Genomic DNA, 26903 nt, shown 5'->3' on the forward strand with positions numbered 1-26903 from the left:
GTTTTTGACTAATCATTTTCCTTATGATTTAAAAGGTCACCTTCATCATATACCAAATTCCCTTAAATTTAATTCTATTTTTACTCTTTCTATTCTGTTGTATTACTCTGTCTGCCTAATCACACTCTTTTAATTAATATTGCTTTATATTTTAATGATAAGCCTAGTTTCACCTTCCCCATTACTCTTTCAGTATTTTCTAGGTATTCTTGTTTATTTTTCCATATAAGCTTTAGAATTTAGTTCAAACACAAATCTAGTTTGTCTTCTTATTGGGATGCTTATTTAATCTTAAATGATCAATATCTGAAAGTTAAATTAACGTAAAACTTCCCAACATTGAAAAGAAGAAAAACGTCGCCTATTAGGAAGTTTTTGTTCCTAAAATTCTAATGTTCCCTTCCTTAAACGATACTTCAAAAATTTAATTAAAAAAAACATTCAGAGTATTGGTCCTGTTGTCCCCACACATACAAACTTTTCCCATATCTTAGTCTGTGGGAGAGTTAGCAATGCAATAAAGCCACAATAACATACCTTCCATCAGCTCTTAAAGGTGACCCTTTCTTTGGACAAAAGGCCAGCAAATGATACACCCAGTGGTATGTGTAAAATACCCCTTTCTTTGTCTTCCTATTCTTTCTCCCCAAAATCTTTATTATGTTGTAAAATTAAGAAAAAGTAGGTTATCTTACCATATGGAGAGAGACCAGTAAAATAATAGAGGATTTTTGTCCCCAGGGATGTTCACCTAAAGACAAAACATCTCTCATGGATTCTTTGGGTCTGGTTCGCTGTCGATCTGGGGCACTGGGATGCACAGACTTTGATGGTTCCCTCTCTGTCTCAAATCTGAGCCCTGTTTGGTGCTGGCATGAGGACCACCTTTAAACTCTCACAAGAAATGCTCAGGCATCATCAGATTTGCATGGCACTCCCTAAGCAGTTCATTAGTACAAATATCAGCTAAAAAATAGCAGGGCAAATGATAATAGGGTATTCTAGAATCCATTCTAGGAGGTACCATGGTAGCTTACTGAGAACACCATTCACACTAAGGGCAAGGGATTCCACGTTTGTAAAACCCTCTCCCACACAGGCATCCTAGCCATTATGCTTGGAGAACCCTAGGGCTCAAGGCATGTGAGAAGTATACAAAAATATATATAGTAAACGCATGCTTGCACCGCAAAAAATAAATTTTTAAAATGGTTCTTTTTACACATTGAACTTTGCAAAAACAATAGATTATATATATACATATATATGTGTGTATATATATGTATATAAAATCTCAAGTGGCATAGTTTCACCAGAAAACATTACAGTGTATGGAGAGGTGGATTGTTACCATGTGGCTGTGTTTTACTTACATGTTCCAACCACCTCTTACATGAAGCCCCATTCATCAAAGGCTGTGGCTTCTGGGTCAGCAGCTATTCCTTCCAAGTCAGATGTTGGCTACACAGTGAACATGACTGATTAGCTACCAGTGTGCTCTGAAAACCCGACCAACAGGATAACCTAGGACAGAATCCTAGAGGGGCTCATTATAACAGAAGAAGCCGTCTCCTGGCTCCCGTGTACAGGAGCCATCTTTAGGCCTGCCGTGATTTACCACTTAAAACCTTTATTTTCCCAGGGTAGGCTTGAAAAGAGCCTACCTTGAAAAAAGCTGGCGTGAGGCTGCCTCCCTCCTGTGAATTTGTCCTGAAGCAGTGCCGAGGACACTAGAACCGAAAAGTTGCTCCAGTGTCCGGACACTGTAGTCAAGTGTGAGACACGTGTCATCACCAACATCCCACTGAGATCCCTCATGGGAAGACACCAGGGACTTTGTCCTCAGGCAGGCCTGAACTGACGTTCCAGCTCTGCTGTATACTTACCCATGTAAACTTTGGCCTTTTTAAGTTGATTTCCGCAATCTCAGGTTCCGTATCTGTCACAACAGGGTCAACAATACCAATCTCTCCGCATTGTTGTGAGGTTTAATGAGCTCCCATCTGGACAGGCCCCAGGATGGCACGCGGAACACTGGACACATTCAGTACTCAGTAGTTATTAGTTCATTTTGGCAAGGTGTGTTTTACTCTCTCTCACCGAGAGCGAGTGGGTGGCCTTCAGAGTAGACTCGGCCGGACATGTCTCATTCAGTTGAACACTGTTTATAACGTGTAACATATCCAGTTTGCCAAAGGCCCCACCATTCCCAACTGTATCATGCAGCCTATTTCATTCATCAACTTTACTGGCCTGGCCCGGTGGACATTGTATTTAAAACTCTTGCCCTGTATTATGGAAATAACAATGCCGTTAATCCAAGGAGATTAAAATTCCTCCCTCATTAATTCCTAATGTTAATCTCATTTGTAAATATCATTTTCCACAAAGGAATCCCTTGAGCATGTAAATAAAATAAGCGAAACAAGGAACTTGAGAGATTAGGAAGGAAATGGAAAGGGAAAGAAAAGAGGGAGAGAAAATTTCAATAAAGCATTTTCACTTTTACAGTCCCTATTAATCTGCTTCAAACCTAGGAAAGAAAATGATGTCTTTCTTTCTAAGTTATTAGTAGTACTGTAATTAGCTTTCAGGAGATTAGAACTGATGCTACAAACATCAGTGTTACAGCTTCGCTAGACTATGCCCTTAGGATTCCGATTACAGATCTGAATCATTCTTACGTTGGATTCTAATGAGCTTGCTTGCCCTCCTCATACTAAGTATTACCTCTGTGGCTTTATCATCTTTACTACTAATTTGGGTAACTCTCTCACACTATTTAGATTTTAAGCTCTCAAATATCACTAACAAAACAGAAAGATCTGACAATATTTTTTGTCATTTGCAAAAATCAGACATAGCCAACCTGTTACTGCTGAATAGATACTACAACTGTTACTGCTGTAACAGATCTGCAGAGTTAATATCACATATAGAAAAATAGTTTTCTCAACTGGAAAGAGACTCTCACCTGATGTGATAAATGTGGAGTGACACTGAGCTTCCACTAAGGAGAAAATAACAGCTAGTTGCTGTTTTTCCTTTCTGTCTGAGTTCACCTGGTCCTTAGGAAAAACGCAGGCTAAATTGATGCCGTCACCCGGGTCCTTTGAGTCCTCCTTATTGGAAGCCGAAATCCCGTAGGTCAGCTGACTTTGCCACCAGGGGGAGTTGGCATCCTCTGTTAGGGTCTTCTGAGTCCCCATAGCATGGGCGGTTCAGACTCAGCAACCTTTAAAACCTTTTAAAGAGTCTGTTTGGCAGACTCTGGGGGTTCAAGGAGAAGAGAGATAAGTGCTAGCTGGTCCCTGACTCTCATGAACTTGGGTAGAGAGGGCTGCCCGGTGAGTATTAGCAGCAACCTTTTATGCTGGGCAAGTTGAGACTCCCTTATGCCAGCCACCAGTTCAAAGTCTGGTGGGGGGTTTCAATCTCAAGTAATTCCTGGGGGTGACAGAGAACAATAAGGGACCATAGCAAAAGGCCCATAATTTGGAGCTCAGAAACTCCCTCAAATGAGTTTGAGCAGAAATGGGAATTTGTTGGCTCAAGCAACTGGGGAGCTTAGAGGTGCGGTTGACTGGGCAGCAAGTGGCCACATCCAGAGGATTCAAAGGATATCATAAGACAGACACCCCCTTTCCTCTGCCTCCTAGTTATGTTTTGGTTTCATTCTCAACCAAGCTTTCCTCACACATCCTGGCAGCTCTAAGGTCACATGTTCATTCTAGGTATTATCATACCAAAAGAAAGAAGAAAAAGAAAGCCTCACTTCCAATAGTTCTGGGGAAAACCTTGCGAGACCTCTGATTGCCTTAGCTTGAGCCACACCCACATCCACATCCCTACACCAGTCACTGGTGTTGGTCAGGACTGAATTATGCTCCTACCCAGAGCACATGGAGTGGATTGTTACCTGAGGAAGGGTAAAGGGACCTTATATAGCCTCTGCTGTCTACTGCAGTTCACTTATAATCCACTGCCAAAAAAAGTTAACTCACAACTACACGATGCAGGGGATCAATTTATTCAAGTATCAAGATGCCTAAATCCTTTGACACCTACACAGGTAGCCATAAAATAGAGACCAACAACCTGATATCAATTCTCTCAATTAGGAACTGCATACGGCTACTAGTAACAGAGATCTGAAATCACAATAGCTTAAACAAAATAGAAATTTACTTATCTCTCTGATAAAAATAATCCAGAGAAGTCAGTTCTAGGTTGCTATGATGTGGCAGTTCCATAGCCATCAGAGACCCAGTCCCTGTTTATCTTTCCTTAGGACATTGCTGCCATACTCAAGGTTGCCTCATAGTCACAATATGGTCACTGTAGCTCCAGCCATCATGTTAATATTCCAGCAGCAAGAAGGAGATAGGGGCAAGGGCAAAAGGATGCACTTCCCAACTGAATAAACTCCCATTTAAGAGTCTTCTCAGAAGCTCTTCTTTCTGAATTCTGCTTGCACCTCCCTGGCCATTCCTAAGCTTAAGGGAGGTGGGAAGGCAACTAGCAGTCTCTGTTAGAGATACCACAGTCCTTGTGGGGTAAATGACTCCATCCTCAATGGGGCAGAAGTCATAAGCCTAGAACCTTTTAAACTCCATTCTGTTCTAGCCAGGGAAGAACCCAATAGAACACGGTGCCTGGCACAGGTACATGTGTGACATATATAAACAGTTATTACTAATTTTCCATCTTGATCAAGTTACATACTAAAGCTTTATTTTAAAGGTGGTATTTTTAATGTAAATGTCTAAAAACATTTATCCAAAGAAGTCTTGGCTCACTTCTGTGTTCACCATTATTGTTTGATTATTTGTTTTCCAAAGCAAGTTTTAAAAACTGCTGGAAGCCTCCTGTGGTAGTTAATACATTATCTTAAGTAATTTAATGCAAATTAATTTTTGCACAACCTTGGGTTTCGAAGGCCACTGAACTGGGGAGGGGAGGTTTGAGGTTTGGGGGAATCTGCTTGCTGCCTCCCATCTGGACCCACAGCCAGCTCCGTCTGCTCTCACATGTAGTAACTAACACTTCAGCTACTCCCCTGCCAAACGCACCATGTGGAGTTTAGCTTATTTCCTTACTCAGAAAAATGTTAAGATGTATAGAAAGATGTGTATTTCAGGTTTTCTAGAAGACTCAAAGGGATTATTTTAGCATTTCAAAATTCTGCTTTTGTACCATAACTCAGATTTTCCATTGGGCTTTATGGTTCTTTCCTTTTCTGTGTTATTTCTGGCTTTCATTCCCTTTTAATCCCACAATTCTCCTTTTCTGGTAGGTCTTACAACACATTCATATCATATGGGAGCCACCCAAAGGTTCAGGGTAGAGAGCAGCCAGCTCGGCTGTGTGATTTTGATTGACCAGGATGGCTACAATGAGAGTTAATTGGACAGGACCCAGGGGAGGAAGCAGGGAGCCCAGGTAGGAGCTGCAGGAGGTTAAGGCAGTGGAGAAGTGAGGGCAGCCTGAAGTAGGGTGGTAGGAATGGCACTGGACTGACACACGGAGACAATCTGGAAGTAGGATTGAGAGGACTTGGTGATAGTTTGGATGCGGTGGAAGAGGCAGAGGTCATGGATGATCCATAGATTGCTGGGTTGGGCAGTTGGGTGGAGAGGTAATGCTTAGTTCCCTGAGGGAGTCAACCTGAGAGCAGAGGAGGGTTCGGAGGAAGGCGATGAGTTCAGTTCAGGACAATCAGTTCACTGGCTCTGACCTTTATGACACAATGGAAGAATAGAAGGTTGACAAGCCAATTGGGATTCTTAGCAACTACAGCATTGCAACGTGACATGTAAAATTCAGGAATATGTCAGACTCAATGATGAATAATCTTTACCTTTGGGAACCAAGAAGGATTAGCAGTTCAACAATTCACTAATTTAAAAGTTTGGGTTTGCTGCACAATTAGCCACTTCTCTCTGAAGTCACATAGCTTAAGTAGAAGCCTCCTTTGTTTCTTGGAGAGAGGTACTCTTTACACATGTGGCTGGCCAGTCTCGAGAATTCAAGAGGCTTTCAGGAGCTGCCACCACTTGCATGCGTTCTTGCCCCTTCTGTTGATGGTCTGAGCAGAGATGACACCAGCTGGTCATGTCTTCAATTACTTTCCTTTTCAAAATACCAACGCCCAAGTCAGCTTCTGGACATTCTCACCCAGGAAGTTAAATAATCATGTTAGAAAAGTGATCACATCTTCATTACAGGGATATTGCCTCAAACAAGATATATGAGAGGGGCTCCAAGTTTATTTTCATATTTTATCAAAAAATTGATATTTAAAAAATATTTTAATTTCTTTCTTTTCTGCCATGCATTGTATCTCTTAGTTTCTGATTATTTCTTTTGGGTAGGGTGGGGATGGAGGACAGCAGAAAATATAATTCTTATTGCCAACACTCTGGAAATACATGAGTCAACAATAGGAAGTAAAAAGCATCTTCCCTCTTTGTCTTTTAAAAAAATAAATAACTAGCCAGCTCAGATAATTTCCTCAAAGTTTTTTAAAGGTATTAATGACATAGTTGGACATTTTCAGGGTTCAAGAAAATCTGGTTGTAATTTGGTGGTGTTCCTCTCTCCCCTCTGCAAGACTGTAGGTGCAGGGACTTTTTCTAAGAGCATGGCTTTCTCTGCTTATTCCCCTGTCCCACATCTGCCTCCATCTGTCCAGCAGTTGAGCTCCAAGAAGTGATTGTGGTCAACTAATAAGCACACATGGGGCCAGATGACAGCAGATGTGGATACTGATGGCAGTGGGAAAGCAAGAGTCACACTCCTAGCAGCTTAGCGAACTGATAAAAACAAGCTCTCAGCAATAATGGTAATAAGACAGAATACTATATTCATTTCCCAAGGGGCTCATTCTCAGGTTGCTTTTACCGCAGGATCTTGTAGCAGGTCAGAACGTACTGACCCCACTCATCCTGGCCTTACCCCATCCTCCTGCCACTGCTCTGTGGGTGGAGTAGATGAGGGGTGCTGTTCCCAGAGATGACTGAGCTCAGAGCTAGAGATCCAAAGATACAGGCCTTGATTCCAGTCTCCCTTGGAGCTCATGGGCTAGTACCCAAGACAGAGTTGTTTAAAACGAATTATAGGGACTTCCACTGCTGGACCAGAGTAACAGGGGGAAAAGAAAACCACCAAAAAACAAAAACAAACAGAAAAATACATAAAACAACAGTTTTCAGACACTGGGCTACAGGCAACACAATACAGTGATTCCTGAGAAAGGGGAACAAATGAAATGGGCCCTCCAGGTGCCCCAGCTTACTCCCTGGGGAGGGTGTCCAGGCCACAGCACAGGGAGGGGAACCCAGGCAGAGCTCGATGGTCCCACTGAGACGAGGAGGCAGAGCCAGGAACCTGGGGAGGCCAAGGAGGTGAGAGTCCCCAGGGAAGAGCAGCAGAGAAGAGAGGGCTCCAGAGATCTGCAGAGGCCCCTTGAGTCTTCGGTGCTGTTCACCCCAGGCATGTGAGGAAACCACTGATGCTGGAGAGCACCAGCAAAAAGGAGAAGGCAGAGTAATCCTCAGAGCTCACCCAGGCGGGGGAGTAGTCCGTGGTCCCACCACCCAGAATTTTAGAGAAAAACCCTGAAATAGATGAAGTTCTGGGTACAGTTCTCAGATTACTGTCTTGGTAGTGGGGCCAGACTAGCCCTAGACTAAAGCTGCTCTGGACCCACCTAGCAAAGCTTAAAGGCATGCCTCAAAAGGATCGAATTATTATTTCCAAGAAACCATCAAAACTGCAGTCTCCAATAAAACTGAGAAACGTTTAAAGAAATTTAAAAAAAGAAAAGAAAATCAGGAACCCAACAACATAAAATTCATAATGTCTGATATCCAATCAAGAATTGCCAGGCATGCAAAGCAGCAAGAAATCTGACCCATAATGATGAGAAAAATCAAACAGTACAGACTAAGAAATGACACAGATCATAGAATTGATAAAGAAGGACACTAAGACATTTATTACATTTTATATGTTCAAGAGAGTAGAGGAAAGATTGGGCATGAAAAACAGAGTCATGGAAGATATTAAAAAAAGACACAAATCAAACTTCTAGAAATGAAAACTACAATTTTTAAGAGGAAAACTACACTAGATAGGATTCACAGCAGATTAAGCTCTGCAGAAGAAAAATTCAGTGGCATAGCAATAGAAAATTGGAATTTGATCCCTCTCCTCTCTATATACTCCAGATACTAATTTCTACACAGTGTGATTAGTCTCACTCAAGCATTATCATAATAATGTTGTTCCACAAGGCTCTGCTTTCACTCCCTCTCTGAAAGAATCACTGCAAATGATGAGGGAATCAACCTAATTATACATATATACATTATATATATATATAAAAATATATTCTATGTATTTATGCTTACATAGGCATAAAATGTTTATTGAAGGATACCCAAGAAACTGGTAACATCAGTTGCCTCTAGGGAAGGAAACTAAGTCTCTGGGGCAGGGATGAAAGGAGATTTTAACACTATGTTTTGTACCCTTTGTATTCATTGGACTAGTGAATGTGTTACTTATTTAAAAAATAAATAAAATATGGAATAAACTGTACGTGCTGGTCACAAGTGGACTCAACAGTGGAGTGTGAAAGGAATGAAGAAGCAAGTGGCCCCTCAGCCACCTGGATGACTAGGTGCCCAGGGCTGTGTCCCCAAGTCAGGCAAGTATCCAGGGTCCTGTCTGTGATGGGCCAGGGTTGGGGAGCTGCAGTGAGCTTGGGAGTCTCAGTGATATCCATACACAGCCCAAGTTGGGTTTTGAGGTCAATAAATCAATCCTAACCGACACTTGGAGCAGCACATGAGTCATCAGCCTACTGCTCAGTAGATTCGAGTTTAAAGGGAGAGCACCCCCCCCAAAAAAAAGGGAGAGCGCCCCAAGGATTAGAACCATCAGGTCGATTACAGGGATATGGTTTTCAGCTCAGTATAAAGAACAACATTCTAAAATCAGAACAAAGAGTAAACTGACACCCCCAGCCAGGGAGGTAGTGAGTTCACTGCCTCCAGACGTGTTTAAACACTGAATGGTCACGCCACGGGGATGTCAAGGAAGGGACTCAGCATCCTGTGGTGGATGGTGCCACACACATAACCTTTAGAGTCCCTCTGTGTGTACAGGGAGAGTGGGCAGATGGGTGATGTGTCCCCTTTCTCTTTTGCTAAGAGTAGAGTTAGTCAAACGAGACAGAGACCAGTAGCATTTGCACAGAACTCATTGGGTGTCACTCGCTGATTGTTTGTAGGAATACCCATATCTTTCTAAATACTGGTAGCAATTCTCTTGCTGATGGTACATTGCACGTAATCACCGTAAACCTTGGAATTTAGGTTTGTGGATAATCCCTTGCCTTCCTAATATTCTAATAGCTCCATATTCTTCCAGCTAACTGCATTTATATAACAAATTTATAGTGTAAGAATAATTCTTCAAGATGAGATTCTTGCTACCTTTGCCTAGAACCAGCACCTGACTAGAGGAAAACGATATTCCAGTGTGGCAAGTCTGTGTTTAAGGAGAATATGAAACAAAGAGAAGAAGGAATTCTGAGAAATAATGTACACCCCCCCAAATTTTTTTTATTCAACACAAAGAAAGGAAGACAGAGAACAAAGAGCTAGATAAAGGAAAGCAATCTGTTTGGGGCTAAGCCGAATAAACTTAAATAGTTTAAGGAATAAATTGGTGGAGTAATTCGAATCATGGGCAGGTGCTATGAACGTAATTTAGTAAACGCTCGGGAACCTGCCAAGGAAGAGAAAAATGTGTTGCTTTTGAGATCATTTCCCAGCAGCTTCATAAAAGAAAACTGATTACAGGAATTTAATAAGTAAAACAGAGCCAGAACTATAGTAATCAAATGAGTTTTTAATTACATTTCATGCAGAAAAAAATTCCAATTTGTGCTCCTGGGATTAAAAAAAAAATAAGTTCTAGAGAAATGCTTTTGTGGCAGGAAAATAACATAAACACTAATTTCCATAGGAATTATAGTAGTCAGTTTAATTAAAAGGCTTGATCAGAGCGAAGAGGAGCCAGTGCCAAACTATACTAAAAACCATGGCATTCGTCCCCACCTCTTACACTATTGTCTAAATAAAACCACTGCATTAAGCAGAACACAGGCACCTGCATTTTTCTCATGGATGTAAAGGGGATTCTGATCACTGCCTGAGTTATTATGTTGCTGTGATTTATTATCATATGGCATAACAAATACATCTGGTTTCAAATTAGACGTTGTTGCTTGGTGTGATAAACATCGCTTATAAAAGCGAGAACATGCTGTGTTTAAGGGACAGGAGTGTGAGGGGACACTGCCACGGTGGAGCGCTCGCCGCTTAACAGGATCCCTGCATATTTCTGGGCTTTCAAACCCCCGCTTACCTTACATCTAGTTACACTTCACTTGTATCCCTGAAACTCCCCAGAGCGGAGGGTTATTTGAGGGGATACTTCAGGTCCTCCTAACAGGTGGTTTGCAGTCATGCTTAGGGGATTATCCTCAACAGAAAGAACTATTATTCTTCCTGTTGGAGGACTTCGCTCTGGAGTACCCGCTAACTATGGGTCCGGCTTGGAGAAGGCTTTTCAGGAGGTGTCCTGCAACCACGGTGGTTTAGTCACCGGTCACCTTTTGTTCCCCTTGTGATGAATGAGACACACCTGCAGTGTGTCTCCATGGGACTGGGAGTATAATCTCTGGCCACAGAACGCTGACCCAAGGCATTAAGCGGGACCATTTCCTTTCCAGGGGCTAAAGCCCCGCAGCCCCGTGATCCCTGTTTCATTCATTGCTTTGTTCCCCCAGAGGAGTGATCCACATTTTGTGAGGCTGAAAGTTTGTACCATTTGGGAGTTGGGGACCCGTTTTTAAAAATAACACAAAATTAAGTGCAAAAAAGAAATATTTAGAAGGGTCTCCTAAAAGTGAGGACCCTGAATCCTGAGCTTCCTTAGCCTTGTGGTCAGTCGGCCTCCAGCCCCACCCTACATTTCCTCTCCCTTCTCTCTCCTGCATCCCTCCACCTGTCCCTCCCTTCCACACCCCTTTTTCTTTTCTCTCGTGTCTATTTCCATGCATATTCTCATGGTGATCTGTCCCCAGATCCTGTGCTTTAAAAATGAGCTCCTCTCATCTCAGGATTTCACCTGGCCTTTCTCATTCACGTGAGTCCACCCAGAGTCATCTCTGGTGGAGCAAATGGTAGGTTTATTTTTGTAAAAATTTCAGTTCCTGATCTATTGAGATCTGGAGCCCTCCCTAGCAGGCAAAGATACACATACTAGTAGACGGTGTGAGCTGCATATTTCGTTTCTTGTTTGATGTGAATTTAAAACAGGATCATAATCAACTTGGCTGGCACCCCCTGGAGGAGAGCACAGGCATCTATCTTATTTTTTTCATTTTCTATATAAGCTCTATTAATACAACACAGTGGTGCTAAGTGCATATTTACTTCTTATAAATAGCTCACGTTTACCAAAATAATCACTTGCATTTCTTACAGCCAGCTGTCATTCTCCTCACAGCAAAAACCTAGAAAATCATGGCAGTAACTCCAGTTCCTCTCTCCCCCACCTGCTTTTGTTATATTTTAGGCATTGGTGAAGGTCAATGTGAAACTGAAGCCGATGCTGGATTCAGTAGCTGCCAACAGAAGTAAGTGGGAAGAGCTGCACCAGAAAAGGCTGCTCATCTCTTCGGCTGCCTCTGCCCCCTCTGTCAATCTCATGGTGACAGGAGATGACAGAGACTAACCCTCCAGGTCAGCCGCAGCTGTGAAATGACTGCATCCTCAAGAGCCAGCTTCGGTCCCACCACAGTATTCTTTTGTTCCTTTAAGCTCAAACAGACATAAAGTCTCAGGGTTGTGCTGGGAAGCATGCCTGGGCTTTCACCTTGCAGTGTGGTGCCAGCAGAAAGGACAGAGGAGGAGGTGGGGCGGGGAGCACATGCCCCAGGACGCTCACCTCTCCCTGATGAACACACATGGGCTGAGATGAAGGTTCTGGGCAGTGGGCCACTTGGGTCCAGGACCTGAGGATGGTTGGCCCTGCTCACTCTGAGCTGAGGGAATGTTGAACAGTGAAGGCGTCATTAGCGCTGCTTCATGTTGTGTATGGCTGTTCTGTTTGTTACAAGCCAAACAACGCCTGCTTTTGCATCCTCTCCTGAGCTCCCCCTTCTGCGCCAGACTGTCCCAAGCATCCCAATTGGTATTCTGTAGAGATATCTTATTTTTAATCCTAAAGCTTCTTAATGATGGATCAGAACCTTTAGAATCGCCTACCTAAAAGAGAAACTATATTATCCTTACAAAAACCAGCCATTCCCAGTTTTCCCCTAAAAAGGTCGATAGTAGGAAGACAGCAAATGTGTTTGTCTGATTGGCGTTTAGACAAGATTCATAACATTGTATTGGGATTGTGGTCCCCCTTTTCAGTTTTTTAATTCAACCTTCATTGTAGACCAAGTCTTCTCCCAGAAGGAATGGATTAATAGACTTAAAGTAAGGGTGAAAGGAAATCTATAGGTGGATTTAACGCAAATGACACATGAACATTCAGAACTATTTCCAACAGTGAGACATTTCATAGGACGCAGCAGAGCCACGGAGAATGATCACTGACTACCTTTAGCTCTCCTAGTGATGAGTTTCAGTATAAAATGTAAGGTTACTACCAGTGCCAACCTAAAGCCAAATGGAAAGGTCCCCAATTTTGGATTTTTCCTTAAGTGTAAGATATAATGCTTGAAAGGTTAAGAAACAACAGTCTAGGCAGAGAACAGATATTCTGTAGAAAGCTAGGTTTATAGTAGATAAGAATAAGCTATATTAAATAGATGCAATGACTAGAAAGCTGAGAGACTGAGGACATGGTATGCCTTATCCAAAGAACGCTGGGCCAGAAGCTACACCTGTACCCTAGGTTTGGCACTATTCACTGGATGGCTTTAGACAAGTCACTTAACTTCTCCCAGCCTTTTTCCTCATTTGTCAAATGAGATTACACTAGGAAATTATTTTCAAACATGATTTAACCTTAGAACTCTTTGTTCAAATAAATCTTACAAAGAATCCCCAAGACATAAAACATCTAAAAGCCCAAGTCCTCAGTTTGAAGCTGGGTTGGGAGAGCCAGAGCCCCTACAAATCCTTATTTCTTTGATTACATACCTAGTAGCCCATAATTGGGCTCTGAGGAGTTTGAAAATCTCTGGACCAGATGAACCTTGAAGTCCATTCCAGCTCTAAAGAATCTAAAATTTACAAACCAGTTTTGTTCTTGTTGTTGCTCGTCAGTGTCAGTTATTAACTTTACTACTCAGAGGAACAGGGGCCAAGTTCCACCAAGGACATTTTTTTCCTGGCGCATAGTAGACATCTGGGAAATGTTTAAAGAATGGGTAGATTAAAGTACCAAAACGGAAGTAAGGGAAGAGCAGGTACCCATGGGGTAAAAGGAAGATTCTATATGGGCAGAACTAGAGGAAAAGAAAATTATAAACCAGGCAAATGGGGGGAAGAGAAGGAGGAGAGGGAAAAAGAAGAGGAGGAGGGGAAGCAAAAGAGAACAGCTAACAAGGAAGAGATGGGGACCGAGGCAGGTGGTAAGAGAACTGATAAAGGGAAGGTGAACATCAATCCAAACAAAGAAAAATGGCATGTCTTCCCAAAAAAATGAGGGTACAGAATCCTATCATCAATTGCCTAGAAAAGAGAGAAACTTGAGCAGGGAGGGGGTTGACAAAAGAGAGAAGGAAGGAGTAGGAACCCTAAAAATTAATGTTCCCAGCTACCTTTTACAGCTGTCTCTGCGGGGAAGACTGGAGAAACTAGAGGAGAGAATGAGTGCAGGAAAAATTGCCTCCACGGAGCAGGTAAGAGGAGGTTGTTCAGATTTATGGATTTTATTAAGCCAGTTTTCTGAATCACTCTGCTATAAAGGAAAACAGCTTCTGCCGGGCTGTCTCCCTCCTTCAGGTGAGGAACAAAGGGGGGGTGGAGGTAGGGACAGACTCTGGTCGTGTGTCTGCAGCTCAGAAGCACTGCAGGTGTTCCTAGCTATTGTGTCACATCATGTTTATATCACAAGTGGGAATTGAAAATCAGTCCATGTGAGGCAGAGATGAACCCACATCTGTCATCCTCCCCAACGATAAATAAATAAATAGCCCAGACAGACGAATGCCATTGTATCTAGAGTAAAATTTGAAAGCATGTGCTTTATGATAAAACTAGACCCAGGGTCCAATGGAGACTGCAGGTAGCTACACGCACTGTGGCTACCCTGAACGTTGATGCTGCATATTGCTAAGGGGAATGTAATTTATAGCACAAACTCTACGGCTTCCACTAAGGTTGAGTTTTCCTCTCATTTTCTTGCCGTTTTATTGGCTTCACTGCATGGTTGCCAATAGCAACACCCACTGGTAGCAAGAGCAGCTCAACACCATTGCAATCTGCCATACAGTGGAGCCCTGACAATGTCAACCATCAATCAAGCAGCTGTTTGTAACTGCCTCCATCTATTATTTCTCCTGTCTCGAGGTATCTTTCCTATTGGGGTCAAAATTCAGAAACTGCTGACTAATGCCCCAGTCTGTTCCTCCACAACCATGAAACAGTAGAAAAGAGGGTAGCAGCCTCCCTGGTGCCAACAACCCAGAGGGTTAGAGGTTGAACTCTTGGGCGTTTGAGGTATTTTTAATCCCTTTTCTAATGTATAACTTTCCACGAATTGGGGGTATGTGTGGTTACCCATATAATCTGCTTTTCCAAAATAGAGAAAATTTCCCAATCCTTATTATTGTTTACTTCCTATTGGAGGAAGGCATTTGAAATGTGAGCCTTCTTATAAAACCTACAACTGACCAGATTATGTGCGCTTCCTCAGGTCTCTTGGCATTAATGGTTGAAATGACTTCATCCTACTTTCTCCACGAAGTGTATTTTTTTCAGGCAGGCTATTTATAATTTTATTAGTCAGTATGTGGAGAATACATGCACAACCTACAATGTAACTGGCAATCCCAGCCAGGAGGGATGGCTTGGCAAACTGTAAAGGGCACTACCCCAGTGCACAGTGGATGGGGCTCCCCCAAGCCTGGCCATCAGCCAGACCTGTTATCTTGGGACTCTCAGGTCTCGGGTTTTCCACTTATAAAATAAAAGCACTGAGTTTTATTCAGTTCATTTCTGCACCAAAGGACCAAGCTGTATTTAACTTTAAAAACTTCTCAAAAAAGACAGGAGCAAAGAGGTCATCTCCTCACTAAAGACAAAATAAAAAGTTACATATATGGAGTAGATATAAAAACAACCTTATCACAGATATGTCTGAGCCTGCCTCTAGTGATCACGAAAGACATGGTCATCAGTACATGGTTATAGGTACAAAAATATACCCTTTTATTTCATAACTTTAGATTATCTCATTTCATAGATATCCCATAAATGGTAGTCAGTTTAATTTACAATTTATAAAGTGAGTCAAAAGAAGTTAAAATTGCATGTGTGCTTTCTGTTTCTAAAATCTAAGCTGTCTACACATTTCCAGGTATTTTATATTTGCATACTCATTGGGTTGGGTTGGAAATAATCTTTAAAATTTTGTTAGTGAAATAACATTATCTAATATTAATGCTACAAGAATTCAGTTGCTTTTTCATGTATCAAAATTTATCATATTTGATCCACTTACCTGAAGTCATTAAACAGAGTCTGCTCAATTTACTTTGTGGTAAAATTATTTTAAAATCCATTTTTCCTGCTGACTCTTAATGAATTGCACAAAGATAAAATACAATTTCATCCCCATTAATAGTGTGAAAAACTCCTCTCAAGCAGGACAGAAATCTAAATATATTAAGGGAAGATTTACATCTAAAGAAAAATGTTTTGGCTGGAAGTAAACACTCATAAAGGATTCATTAAAGCAAAAGAGCAAAACCTAATTTGGGACCCTAAAAACTCTGGCAATGCCAGTGAAGTTTCATTGTCTGCTTCAGAATAACAGTCTCTGAAACTGTTGTTCTGCCGCATGCTGTAAAGAACTCCCAAAACTCAAATGTCACAGGAAATTTAAAGGTTGAGTCTGACTACAAGAAGGCCAAAATTTCTTAAGTTTCTTAAGTAAGCAATAATAGAATAAAACACGTAGATGGCAGAAATAAAGTGGTGTGTCTGGGGAAGTTCATGTTGAGTACTTGGATTTAACAATGCCTGAGGTCCTGCTTACATCGCTTGTGTACCTTTTCCTCAACTAGTAATTTGGTGTTGTACATCTTTTCTAATTTAATTTTGAATGTTCTTGCATATTTAGTCCATCTCTCAACAGTGCTAAAGATAAGTTATTTATCTGTGTAGCATATCTCTACCAATGTCACTGAATATATACACTGGCACAGAAATATGTTTGTTTTATTAAGTAAATGAAGTATTTGCTATAAAAAAATGTGTTATTTCAGGCCACCATTTACCTTTGTGTTCATTTGCTGTGTGTGTATGTGTTTAGAATGTCGATTATTTTTTTCTTTAGACTTAGATTAAATCATATTTAGATGAATTTTAAAAAACACAAACAGCATTGTATGGGAACAGGAGTTTAGGTTTTGGCTAATCTCACTCCCTTGGTGAAAAATGCTTTTGCCATTTTATTTTGATGTACAATCATCTAAAAAGGATCCCCTACTGATTTGCTTCCTAAGTATTATTGTTTTACACAAAAGAAGGGAAATATGTCTTCAACTGAATTGTCTCACATCACTCCATTTGTGTAGATTTCCCAAGCTGAGGTGTCATTTTAAGAATACTACATTATAGACTGTTTGCCCATTTCACAAGCATCTAATCCATGATTTTGAAACTGCTTTAAGAGACCTAAATAGCTTTGTTTTTAATAAAATGCTTAAAGTTTAACTAAAGCTCTGGAATAATCTTTATTTCTCTTAGGAAGGACGATTTAAGGACTGAACGAGGCAAGCATGCATCCGAATACCTACGATTTAAATTTTGACTGTCAATTTAGCCCATTAACCTTGTCCTGATCTGTGATGTTTGCCTGTGTGAGAGGGATAGTAGGACAGCCCTGTCCACAGAGCATTTTAAAGATGACAAAAGGGTCTTTGAATTATTGAGGTTTTTCTGAAGGGATAAGAGTCTGCAGCCCAATGCAGACGGGTTCCTGTGTCTGTTACAGATTGCTCAAATTTGCGTGGGCAATTACACAGGGGGATCGCATCGATGCAGGGCCTCCAGCCACTGATGCCATACAATTACACAACGGCTTCGGTGCTTAAACTTTAAAATTCTTACACCATTGTGCCTGTTCTATTAGAACTGCAGCAAATGATCCAAAGCCAATTCAAATGACTGGAGAGGAGGTGCTCAGGGGGAGAGGGAAGAGGTGCAGTGTGGCCCCTACTGGCCAGCTTAAGCAATCACCAACCCCCCCCCCCCGTGCTGAGGCGACCACAGGCTTCTTTGTGCTTTTCAGTCCATGCTTTTCAAGTGAGGCCAACAGTTAAAATTACCTAATTCACAGAAGGGCCGTGAGGATTAATGAGGGAAGTTAGGCAAAGCAGGATCTGGTCCTGGTACAGAAAGTCCTGCATAAACACAGGGGCTTAGAGTAGCTCTTTGTTTGGATGGTTGATTGATTTCTTTAAATGTCAATATCCACAGTTGTGCCTTCTCTGGTAATTCCATTTATAAACCATGTTATTGTGCTCTTCCTAACAAGTTAATTTAGGTAATAACACCACAAGCCTCCAAATATAAACTACTTGATTTTTTTTTAAAGGTATATCCAAGAAGGAAATCTAATTAAAATATTAATAAAGCTGGAACTGCCAGTGAAAGGAGAATTCATAATGAGGTTAAATGTCTTACCATCTGAGCATAAATGTTCCCAAATATTGATTTGGTATACAATTTTTCCAAAACTCTTAAAAGATTAAACAGATGATCCTAAAAGTCAATCAGTTACATTATCAATTTGACACTAATTTATTCTTTCTGCCTTCTTTATGGTGGAAGATTGGGGGGTGGGAAGGAAGAAGCAAGGGGACTGAACCACCAAACTGGCCATCCTGAAGAAAATGGCCTAGAATGAAAGGGAAGAGAAATAACAGCTGGAAAATGGTTTTGCAGAAGGTCTTTCTTTAACAAGGAAATTGACCACAGCTGTGGTTGTTGAGCTGTTCATAAATTACCAATGTTTACCAACAGGAAGCAATTACATTTAGAGGATAAATAAGAAAACATAACTTCCAACTAGTTTTAAAAGAGAATGTCAAATAGATTTCACATACAAATAGAATATGGAATTTGGTCATCTCACATTTTGACAGGCAGAAGCATAAGCATGTTAAGAACTTTTAGCTCCTATACATTTTGCCCGAATGGAATTCTTCTACATGGTAAACATGCCTCCCTTTATGCAGCAAAATCCACCCTGAGCCCAACACTGCTTTCCTAAAGTCTAATTCCTTTCAATAAGGCACTAAATCTTTTTATTGCAACCACAAAATTCTTTCTTATTGCTAGAAATGGTACAATACACTAACTTTTTTGATACATGCTCCAGCTTTCCAAGATTCTGTTGGAAACAAAATGATCCTTTATGACATTTTATAATATTCCACCCCATTTACTGCTTTCCAGAATTTCTATCATTAATTAAAGGGCCTTCTTTCACCATCCCCCTCCCAAAAAAACCCCTAATCTATTCCCCAACTGCCTGTCATAGACTAAATAAAAGTCAGTCTATCACAGCAGCAGGGATGGTCATGCCAATTTCACAGCGTGATTTGTGCACTCATTTTATTTTGCAAATGACCCTGCCCTCCATCTGTCTAAGCCGAATGTCCTGCTTTTTCCAAGCCAGGCCTCAGGAGCAGCAGCACATGAAATAAGGAGGAAGGCACAGAACGTCTCCCTCCTGCCCGCTTCAGCAGCCACACTCACAGACAGGTACCAGCACAAAGAGGAAACCTCAACTAATGCCTGTAGGGATTGGAGAAATTTGGGGGACAGCAGAGATTCCTTCTATTTTGCTTACATTCCCAAGAAGTCATTTGAAGGTGAATGCTTTCATGGTGCGAATACAACTCTGAAAATCAGACTGATAGACTAAAGATATAAAAGGCAATTTCCCATTTCCATGTTCTGTCATGTTACCTTGATTTACAATAGCACCTCACCCAAAGTATCAGGTCATACATAAGGATTTAAAAATAAATACTGAGCCTGAGTTTCCAAGAGACAAGTGTAGTCAGGCAGCCATAAAGGTAAAGATCCTCCCCCAGCCACCTACCCACTCCCCAATTACTGAGAGGCACCAGCAAGCAACCCTCAACCCACATACCTCCCTGAGTTGAAGGCCCTAAAAGAGTGCACCCAGAGATCAGGTGGAAAGAAGCCCCGGAATAGAGTTATGGTGGACCCCATCAGCTGCTTTCTCTGGGGATCTTAGGTGGGCCAGAATGCCACTCAACCCGTCTGAAATGGGTACAGTTTGTCCCTTTCTCAGTATTCATGAGGTGGAAGGTTCCTTGTCTGGTCCCACCCAGAAGGACAGACCTCTGTCAATTTCTCAGCAGGGAAGACTGAATGAGTATATAAAGGCAGTTGCTTTATGATACAAGCAATCACATGCCTGCAGAAGTCCCCTGCCAGCTATACTGGGTGACTAGGAACTATACCACCCCCACTAGTTATTTCCTAACACCTGCTCACAGCTGCAAATCAGATCTGGAAGTTCAAATTTCTACTGCCCACACCAAGTTGGTTCGTTGTTTTAATGGAGGAAAAAAAGACACTAATGTTCCAGAATACAATGTGGCAGCAAACACTGGGCCTTTACAAACTCATCTATAGGAAATAAATGGAATAAGTTACAAGCAGTCACTATTTCCTACTGAAACTATCTGCTGGATATCATGGCACTGCTGCTACCTAGCTGTGTGGTCTTGAGCAAATTATTTAAAACTTTCTAGTGCACAGATTCCATATCTGTAATATACAGATCACACGGTGGTCATTAAGATTAAAAATAATCTTAATGTGTAAATTGTCTTAGGGCCATACATATGGTTGGTGTTGGCTCTGGAATTTATACATAGAAAAGATGTTATGCGCAGCAAAAGGACTTGCATTGAAGCCTTTAAGTATATAGCAAAGACATAATTTTATTCGTACGCCGTTTATCTTAGATACTAGATAGTCCAAGGCAGATCATGGACGACCAATGGAGATGCAGGGAGATCAAGGAAGACTCGTTTCTTATTTGTAGTGAAAGTTGGAGGGCCAGGCCAATAGATATGGCCAAGATTAAACGCTAACATCTGTTCAGTAATAACTGTTTGGGGTGAGGGGGGAACACCTGGATCTAAAATTAAACATCTCCCAATACCAGATAATATTCACAAAACCATTTACCATTGTTAATTTGTGGAAACGATAAAAATAAGAACTATTATTACCCTCTGCATTTATGTCTTAGACAGTGTGCCCCCAAGGCAGCTTAAAAAGAGAGGCTACTCTAATTCCAGGAGAATGCCAAAGAGATATTCCACCTTTTCCTTCCAATTAAAATACAAAAACAAACCGCGAAACGACGCCATTAGTATGTATTGCAAAGTGTATAAGGCTAAAAAAGCAAGGGATTTCAGACCGCAAATCTTTCTTCCCCGCGCCGGAGACAGGTGACACAGCACGCAGCCAGCAACTCTCAATCAACCTCAATACTAAAGAAAGGCAAGTGAAACCTCATCTCCCGGCAACCGAGGGTCCGTCCCGCAGAGACTACGCCTCCCAGAGTGCAGCGCGGCCACGTTCCGACGTCGGCGCCATCGGACCAGTGCATGCCGGGAAGTAGAGTTTCCGTTTTTGAATTGCCACGAGGCCTTTCATCTCTCTTGCTGGACTCACGACCTTCGCAGCCCAGAGTCTTCGAGGGCCAATACAGTAGTTTAATGATTCACCTCAGTGATTCCTTTATATTCCTTACAGAGTTTTTCCGTTGCAAAGCAATATCCGGACAGCCTTCCGTTTCCGGTTGGCATGTTGCCGTGGTAACGGACGCACAGCCGAGGAGGTTATGGCGGGCCTGAGCGGTGCGCCCATGCCCGACGGGGAGTTCACCGCGGTCGTGTACCGGCTCATCCGGGATGCCCGCTACGCCGAGGCCGTGCAGCTGCTGGGCGGAGAGCTCCAGCGGAGCCCGAGAAGCCGCGCCGGCCTGTCGCTGCTGGGCTACTGTTACTACCGCCTGCAGGAGTTCGCGCTGGCCGCCGAGTGCTATGAGCAGCTGGGTCAGCTGCACCCGGAGCTGGAGCAGTACCGCCTGTACCAGGCCCAGGCCCTGTACAAGGCCTGCCTTTACCCAGAGGCCACCCGCGTCACCTTCCTCCTCCTGGACAACCCCGCCTACCACAATCGGGTTCTCCGTCTCCAAGCCGCGATCAAGTATAGCGAGGGCGATCTGCCCGGGGCCAGGAGCCTGGTGGAGCAGCTACTGAGTGGGGAAGGAGAAGACATCGGTGGCGAGAACGAGCTCGATGGCCAGGTCAACCTGGGCTGTTTGCTCTACAAGGAGGGACATTATGAAGCCGCGTGTTCCAAGTTCTCTGCTGCCTTGCAGGCTTCGGGCTACCGGCCTGACCTTTCCTACAACCTGGCTTTGGCCTATTACAGCAGCCGGCAGTATGCATCCGCACTGAAGCATATCGCCGACATTATTGAGCACGGCATCCGCCAGCACCCAGAGCTGGGTGTGGGCATGACCACTGAGGGCATTGATGTTCGAAGTGTTGGCAACACCTTAGTCCTTCACCAGACCGCTCTGGTGGAAGCCTTCAACCTCAAGGCCGCCATAGAATACCAACTGAGAAACTATGAGGTGGCCCAGGAAACCCTCACAGATATGCCTCCGAGGGCAGAGGAAGAGTTAGACCCTGTGACCCTGCACAACCAGGCGCTAATGAACATGGATGCCAGGCCTACAGAAGGGTTTGAGAAGCTACAGTTTTTGCTCCAACAGAATCCCTTTCCCCCAGAGACCTTTGGCAACCTGTTGCTGCTCTACTGTAAATATGAATATTTTGACCTGGCAGCAGATGTCCTGGCAGAGAATGCCCATTTGACTTACAAGTTCCTCACACCCTATCTCTATGACTTCTTGGATGCCATGATTACTTGCCAGACAGCTCCTGAAGAGGCTTTCGTTAAGCTTGATGGGCTAGCAGGGATGCTGACTGAACAGCTCCGGAGACTCACCAAACAAGTACAGGAAGCAAGACACAACAGAGATGATGAAGCTGTCAAAAAGGCAGTGAATGAATATGATGACACCCTTGAGAAGTATATTCCCGTGCTGATGGCCCAGGCCAAAATCTACTGGGACCTTGAAAATTATCCAGTGGTGGAAAAGATCTTCCGCAAATCTGTGGAATTCTGTAATGATCATGATGTGTGGAAGCTGAATGTGGCTCATGTTCTGTTCATGCAGGAAAACAAATACACAGAAGCCATAGGTTTTTATGAGCCCATAGTCAAGAAGCATTATGACAACATCCTGAATGTCAGTGCTATTGTGCTGGCTAACCTGTGTGTTTCATATATTATGACAAGTCAAAACGAAGAAGCCGAGGAGTTGATGAGGAAGATTGAAAAGGAGGAAGAGCAGCTCTCCTATGAGGACCCAGATAAGAAAATCTACCATCTCTGCATTGTGAATTTGGTGATAGGGACGCTCTATTGTGCCAAAGGAAATTATGACTTTGGTATTTCTCGGGTTATCAAAAGCTTGGAACCTTATAATAAAAAACTGGGAACTGATACCTGGTATTACGCCAAAAGATGCTTCCTGTCATTACTAGAAAACATGTCAAAACACATGATTGTGCTTCGTGACAGTGTTATTCAAGAATGTGTCCAGTTTCTAGAACACTGTGAACTTTATGGCAGGAACATACCTGCTGTTATTGAACAACCCCTGGAAGAAGAAAGAATGCATATTGGAAAGAATACAGTCACTTATGAATCCAGACAACTAAAAGCTTTGATTTATGAGATTATAGGTTGGAATATGTAGTAATGTCTAATAATGGCTTTTATCAAAATGGCTCTGTTAACTATACATATTTGCAACTCTTTTATCTGTGTTTGTCCTTTGGCATCTTCACATTTGTGATACGTTGAAATTTGTACACTTTAAAATTATAATTAAAATAATTTTGATGTATCTTTCGAGAAACCTCACAAAAGAATTATAATAAAAAGAACTTGAACCCTAGAAGGATTTATAAAAAATCCAAAAATGAATGGGGAAGTGTGTCTAATAGTATTTGTAATGCCTATGTTCTCTCTCCATTGTATCTTTTGTGTTTTGCTATATCCTGAAAAAATCCTGCATGAGAAGATTATATCATCCAGAGACCAGGCACTATCAAATCCAGAACTCAGTTAATGTATAGAACATCTGGACATTAGTAATAGGGTTTCACATTATACTTCAATAATTTACCCTTAAGTAACACTAATTAGTAATGCATACATTTTGCATAGATTTTAGTATGTCTTGGCAGAATTTTCCAATACAATTGTAATGCTTTAACAAGAATTCCTTATGTTCTAAATTTTTTTTTTTAATCTGTAAGATTCAGTAGGAAATCTTGTGCCATAGTAAAACTATGGTGCTATGGTATGGAGACAATAAACAATTGACAAATTTCTATGGTTTTCTTGTGTCCATTTGTGAATAATTTGAATATATAATCTTACTCTTTGCATAACTGATCTTTAACAGTGATTAATAACAAGTACCCTTAGAACTCGGTTCTTAGTTCTTGTTTCTACTTAAGACACATTAATACTGGACTTTGTTTTTATGTTGTAGCTTTTTGGAAAAGGAAAAATATTCTATGCTATTCCAATGACCCTATCAAACTCTCCTACTCATACCATAGAATGGTATCAATGGATTCTGAAAACTTATCTGTTAGACTCATAATGTCAGTTTCATAGTCAAAACTCAATAGTGTTTGGGGGTTCTCACTGTGAACCCCACTCATTCTGCATAGACATTTAATTTTCTGTAAGCTACAAGAGATTTACTGTTTGTTTCCCCAACCCCTTACACCTTTGCTCTTCATAAAAGTAACTGCCATGCTCACTTGATCTGGTTTAGAAAAAGTCAAAAGCATTAGGTTGAATCATATGAAATTGCTGATTTTGAAAGTTTTCAGCCTATAAAAATAGCAATTCCCATGGATCAACCTAATAGCTCTTGATGAACAGTAGGAATTCCTGCTATAATAATTTTCTTTTTCTTTCACAGAGGAAACAGCTGGATAGGTGCCCAGATAAAGCATGCTGAGAATAATTCTTCTGTAGCATGACATCTTTGGGTACTGAAATTCTATTGTAATCTGTGTGAGAATTTGGCTCATAGTGACTTCTACTGCATGGGCTGGAATTTATGTCATCCTCTAGCCTGTTATCCGAGCTGGTACCATTTATCTAGTTGATGGTGATGGTCTCATATTTGGAAGGAAACTCTGAAGGCATTATTAAATGAATTAATATGCTGTACATTGGAGGAAATTTTCCATTTGCTTAAGAAATATAGAAAACATACAGTGTCCTCACTCAAGTAAAGGACTCCTTTCCAAACCTAGTGGTTCCTTCTATTACAAATTAACTTCTGGAGCATGTAAAGAAATAAATATTTTACAGTTTTGGTTTTCCTGTTGGCATGTTAACTGGGATGCACACTCAACACACCTGCTGTTACTGAACAACCCCTGGGAGAAGAAACAATGCATATTGGAAAGAATACAGTCACAGTTGAATCCAGACAGTTAAAAGCTTTGATTCATGAGATTATAGGTTGGAATATGTAGTAATGTCTGATAATGGCTTTTATCTAAATAGCTTCGTTACTCCCATTTCACACATTTAAAAAATCTGTATTTATCCTTGACAACTTTACAGTTGTTACATTTGAACTCTGTACACTTAAAATTATAATAACAAATATTATTTGATGAACTTTTCCATTTTTTTAAGAAGAGTAGGGAGCATGCAGTATGAGCTAAATCACTTTTGCATTCTCTCTGCCAGTAACAGTCACCAGGTCTTGCCCCCAAGCAACAATTGCTAGAGTGACATCTTTGTATAAGCAAGTAACCGTAAATAGCAGTTTCTATTCTACTTTAGGCTGTAGAAAAGGGTGTGGCATGAGCGAAAGAACTGCTAAAGTGGGTATGTTTGCATTCATCTGGTGACCAATATGTAATGGTCCATGGCTGGACCATTTCTCAAGCAGCAAATAAATATAGGTGCATTGCGCCATCTCAGGACAGACCGTGCTGTCCAATAAGACCAATTCTCACTTTAATTTTTGCCTCCACTTCATTTTTTAGTCCTTCAACTTTCTGGGTCTCAGCAAAGTTGAGTTCGGACCCTGGCCTAAGCTCTTTTAGAAGTATTGAATGAGAATTGGTTTTTTTCAGGTATGAAGTTTGGTCCATGACTTCATTTTTCTTCTATAATTTGGTTGCTTGGTTGGTCTTAAGTTTTATAATCAAAATTTCCCTTCATATTCCACTTTTTATTTTCCAGAATTGTTGTGCCTCCTTGTGAATACTAACAAATATCAAGTGTGGACACTTTGTGATGTGTTCAGTATAGGTGAAAATGAGCACCAAACTGATAATGAAAAGACTAAGGTATGAGTTCCAGACTTTCCAAAATTAAGTTTTAGGACTTAAGAAATTCATTTACCCCTTGAGATCCCAATCATTCGAACTACTAGATGCTCTTCACAGTTACTTCTGGCTGTAACATCTGATTCTGTATAAGTCATATAGAAGAAAGTTGCCTTCTTTTACGACCTGAATATATAAACAAGTCACTAAGAAACACAATATATATTTGTATTATAAATGAATGTTTTATGGTATTTTGACTTATGACAGTAAACGTTAACCCCTCAGGTAGATGTTTGTTGTTATGCTATAACATTTTGACTACTACTAAGAAATTTGCATTTTTGTCTTTTTGTTCACTTGGAGATTTGCTTACAGCTCTAGCTATGAATGTACTGTAAGGCAGTCCTCATTCTCTGCTATGGTTGTGCATAAATCAAGAATTTTGTAAATATTTAGAAATTAATTCTCTTAACTTCCCTCTTTTAGTTTATCTACTAATGTCTATTTGTTGGGGATGGGGAGATGTGATTTTAATTCTTCCCCAAGATGATATACCAAAAATGATACATAAATGATATATACTCCAGGAGTTTATTAACAGGCTATTATAATATGCATTTTTAAAACCAATTATTCTTGAAATAATTAGAGTCTCTCCTACCCCTGGAGGCCTCCAACTGCTGGTTTGCCAGAAATCTGGAAAGAGAGGAACACTGAGGTGAAGATGAAACGGAGCTTTAGCTATGTGATTTACTTCACAACCCACCTTGGATCCCCTTCATGTCCAAATCTCAGTAGTTAATCAAAGGTCTGCTGCCATTAACAGAACAGCAGTAATGGATAACAGATGCCAGAGCTACTTCTGTAAATAACTCATTCAATCAAGTCATCAGTCCTCACACCCTTGTTTTATTTAATACAAGGAGGTCATGCAGACTTTCCAAAAGGACAAAGCCACAATGAGCAGGAGGACAATTTCCAGTTTATAAAGCTTTTTTTGGAGCTGTTTCTTTTTTTGCCTTCAAAAGGTCTATTTAGGAGGTAGTAGTGTTTACTGCTACAGAATGTATCACAAGATAAGAAATGAAAAATCTCTCTCCCTTACCACACCCCGCCTTTCCTTTTT

At 41.3% G+C, this 26903-nt stretch overlaps 2 protein-coding genes across 2 annotated transcripts in view; both read left to right on the top strand.

The window, feature by feature from the left end:
• The window catches only part of PDE11A (phosphodiesterase 11A), a 420012-nt gene extending 403039 nt beyond the window's left edge, over positions 1 to 16973 (top strand). The window contains exon 20 of the mRNA XM_030851036.2: positions 11656 to 16973. Coding sequence (XP_030706896.2) covers positions 11656 to 11814 — 159 coding nt within the window. The 3' untranslated portion in view covers positions 11815 to 16973. The remainder of the gene's footprint in view (positions 1 to 11655) is intronic.
• A 2116-nt stretch (positions 16974 to 19089) lies between these two features.
• IFT70A (intraflagellar transport 70A) lies at positions 19090 to 23804 on the top strand. Its single transcript, XM_060302221.1, has 2 exons — positions 19090 to 19144; positions 20768 to 23804. Exon 2 carries the CDS (start codon positions 21163 to 21165, stop codon positions 23155 to 23157), a length of 1995 nt encoding a protein of 664 aa, XP_060158204.1. The 5' UTR covers positions 19090 to 19144; positions 20768 to 21162; the 3' UTR covers positions 23158 to 23804.
• Positions 23805 to 26903: the final 3099 nt, after the last annotated feature.

This window comes from Globicephala melas, chromosome 7 (genome assembly GCF_963455315.2).
Source record: "Globicephala melas chromosome 7, mGloMel1.2, whole genome shotgun sequence".
NCBI classification, from domain to species: domain Eukaryota; kingdom Metazoa; phylum Chordata; class Mammalia; order Artiodactyla; family Delphinidae; genus Globicephala; species Globicephala melas.

Coding starts and splice junctions, on each gene's coding strand:
- IFT70A (XM_060302221.1), top strand. CDS start 21,163: ATGGCGGGCCTGAGCGGTGCGCCCATGCCCGACGGGGAGTTCACCGCG.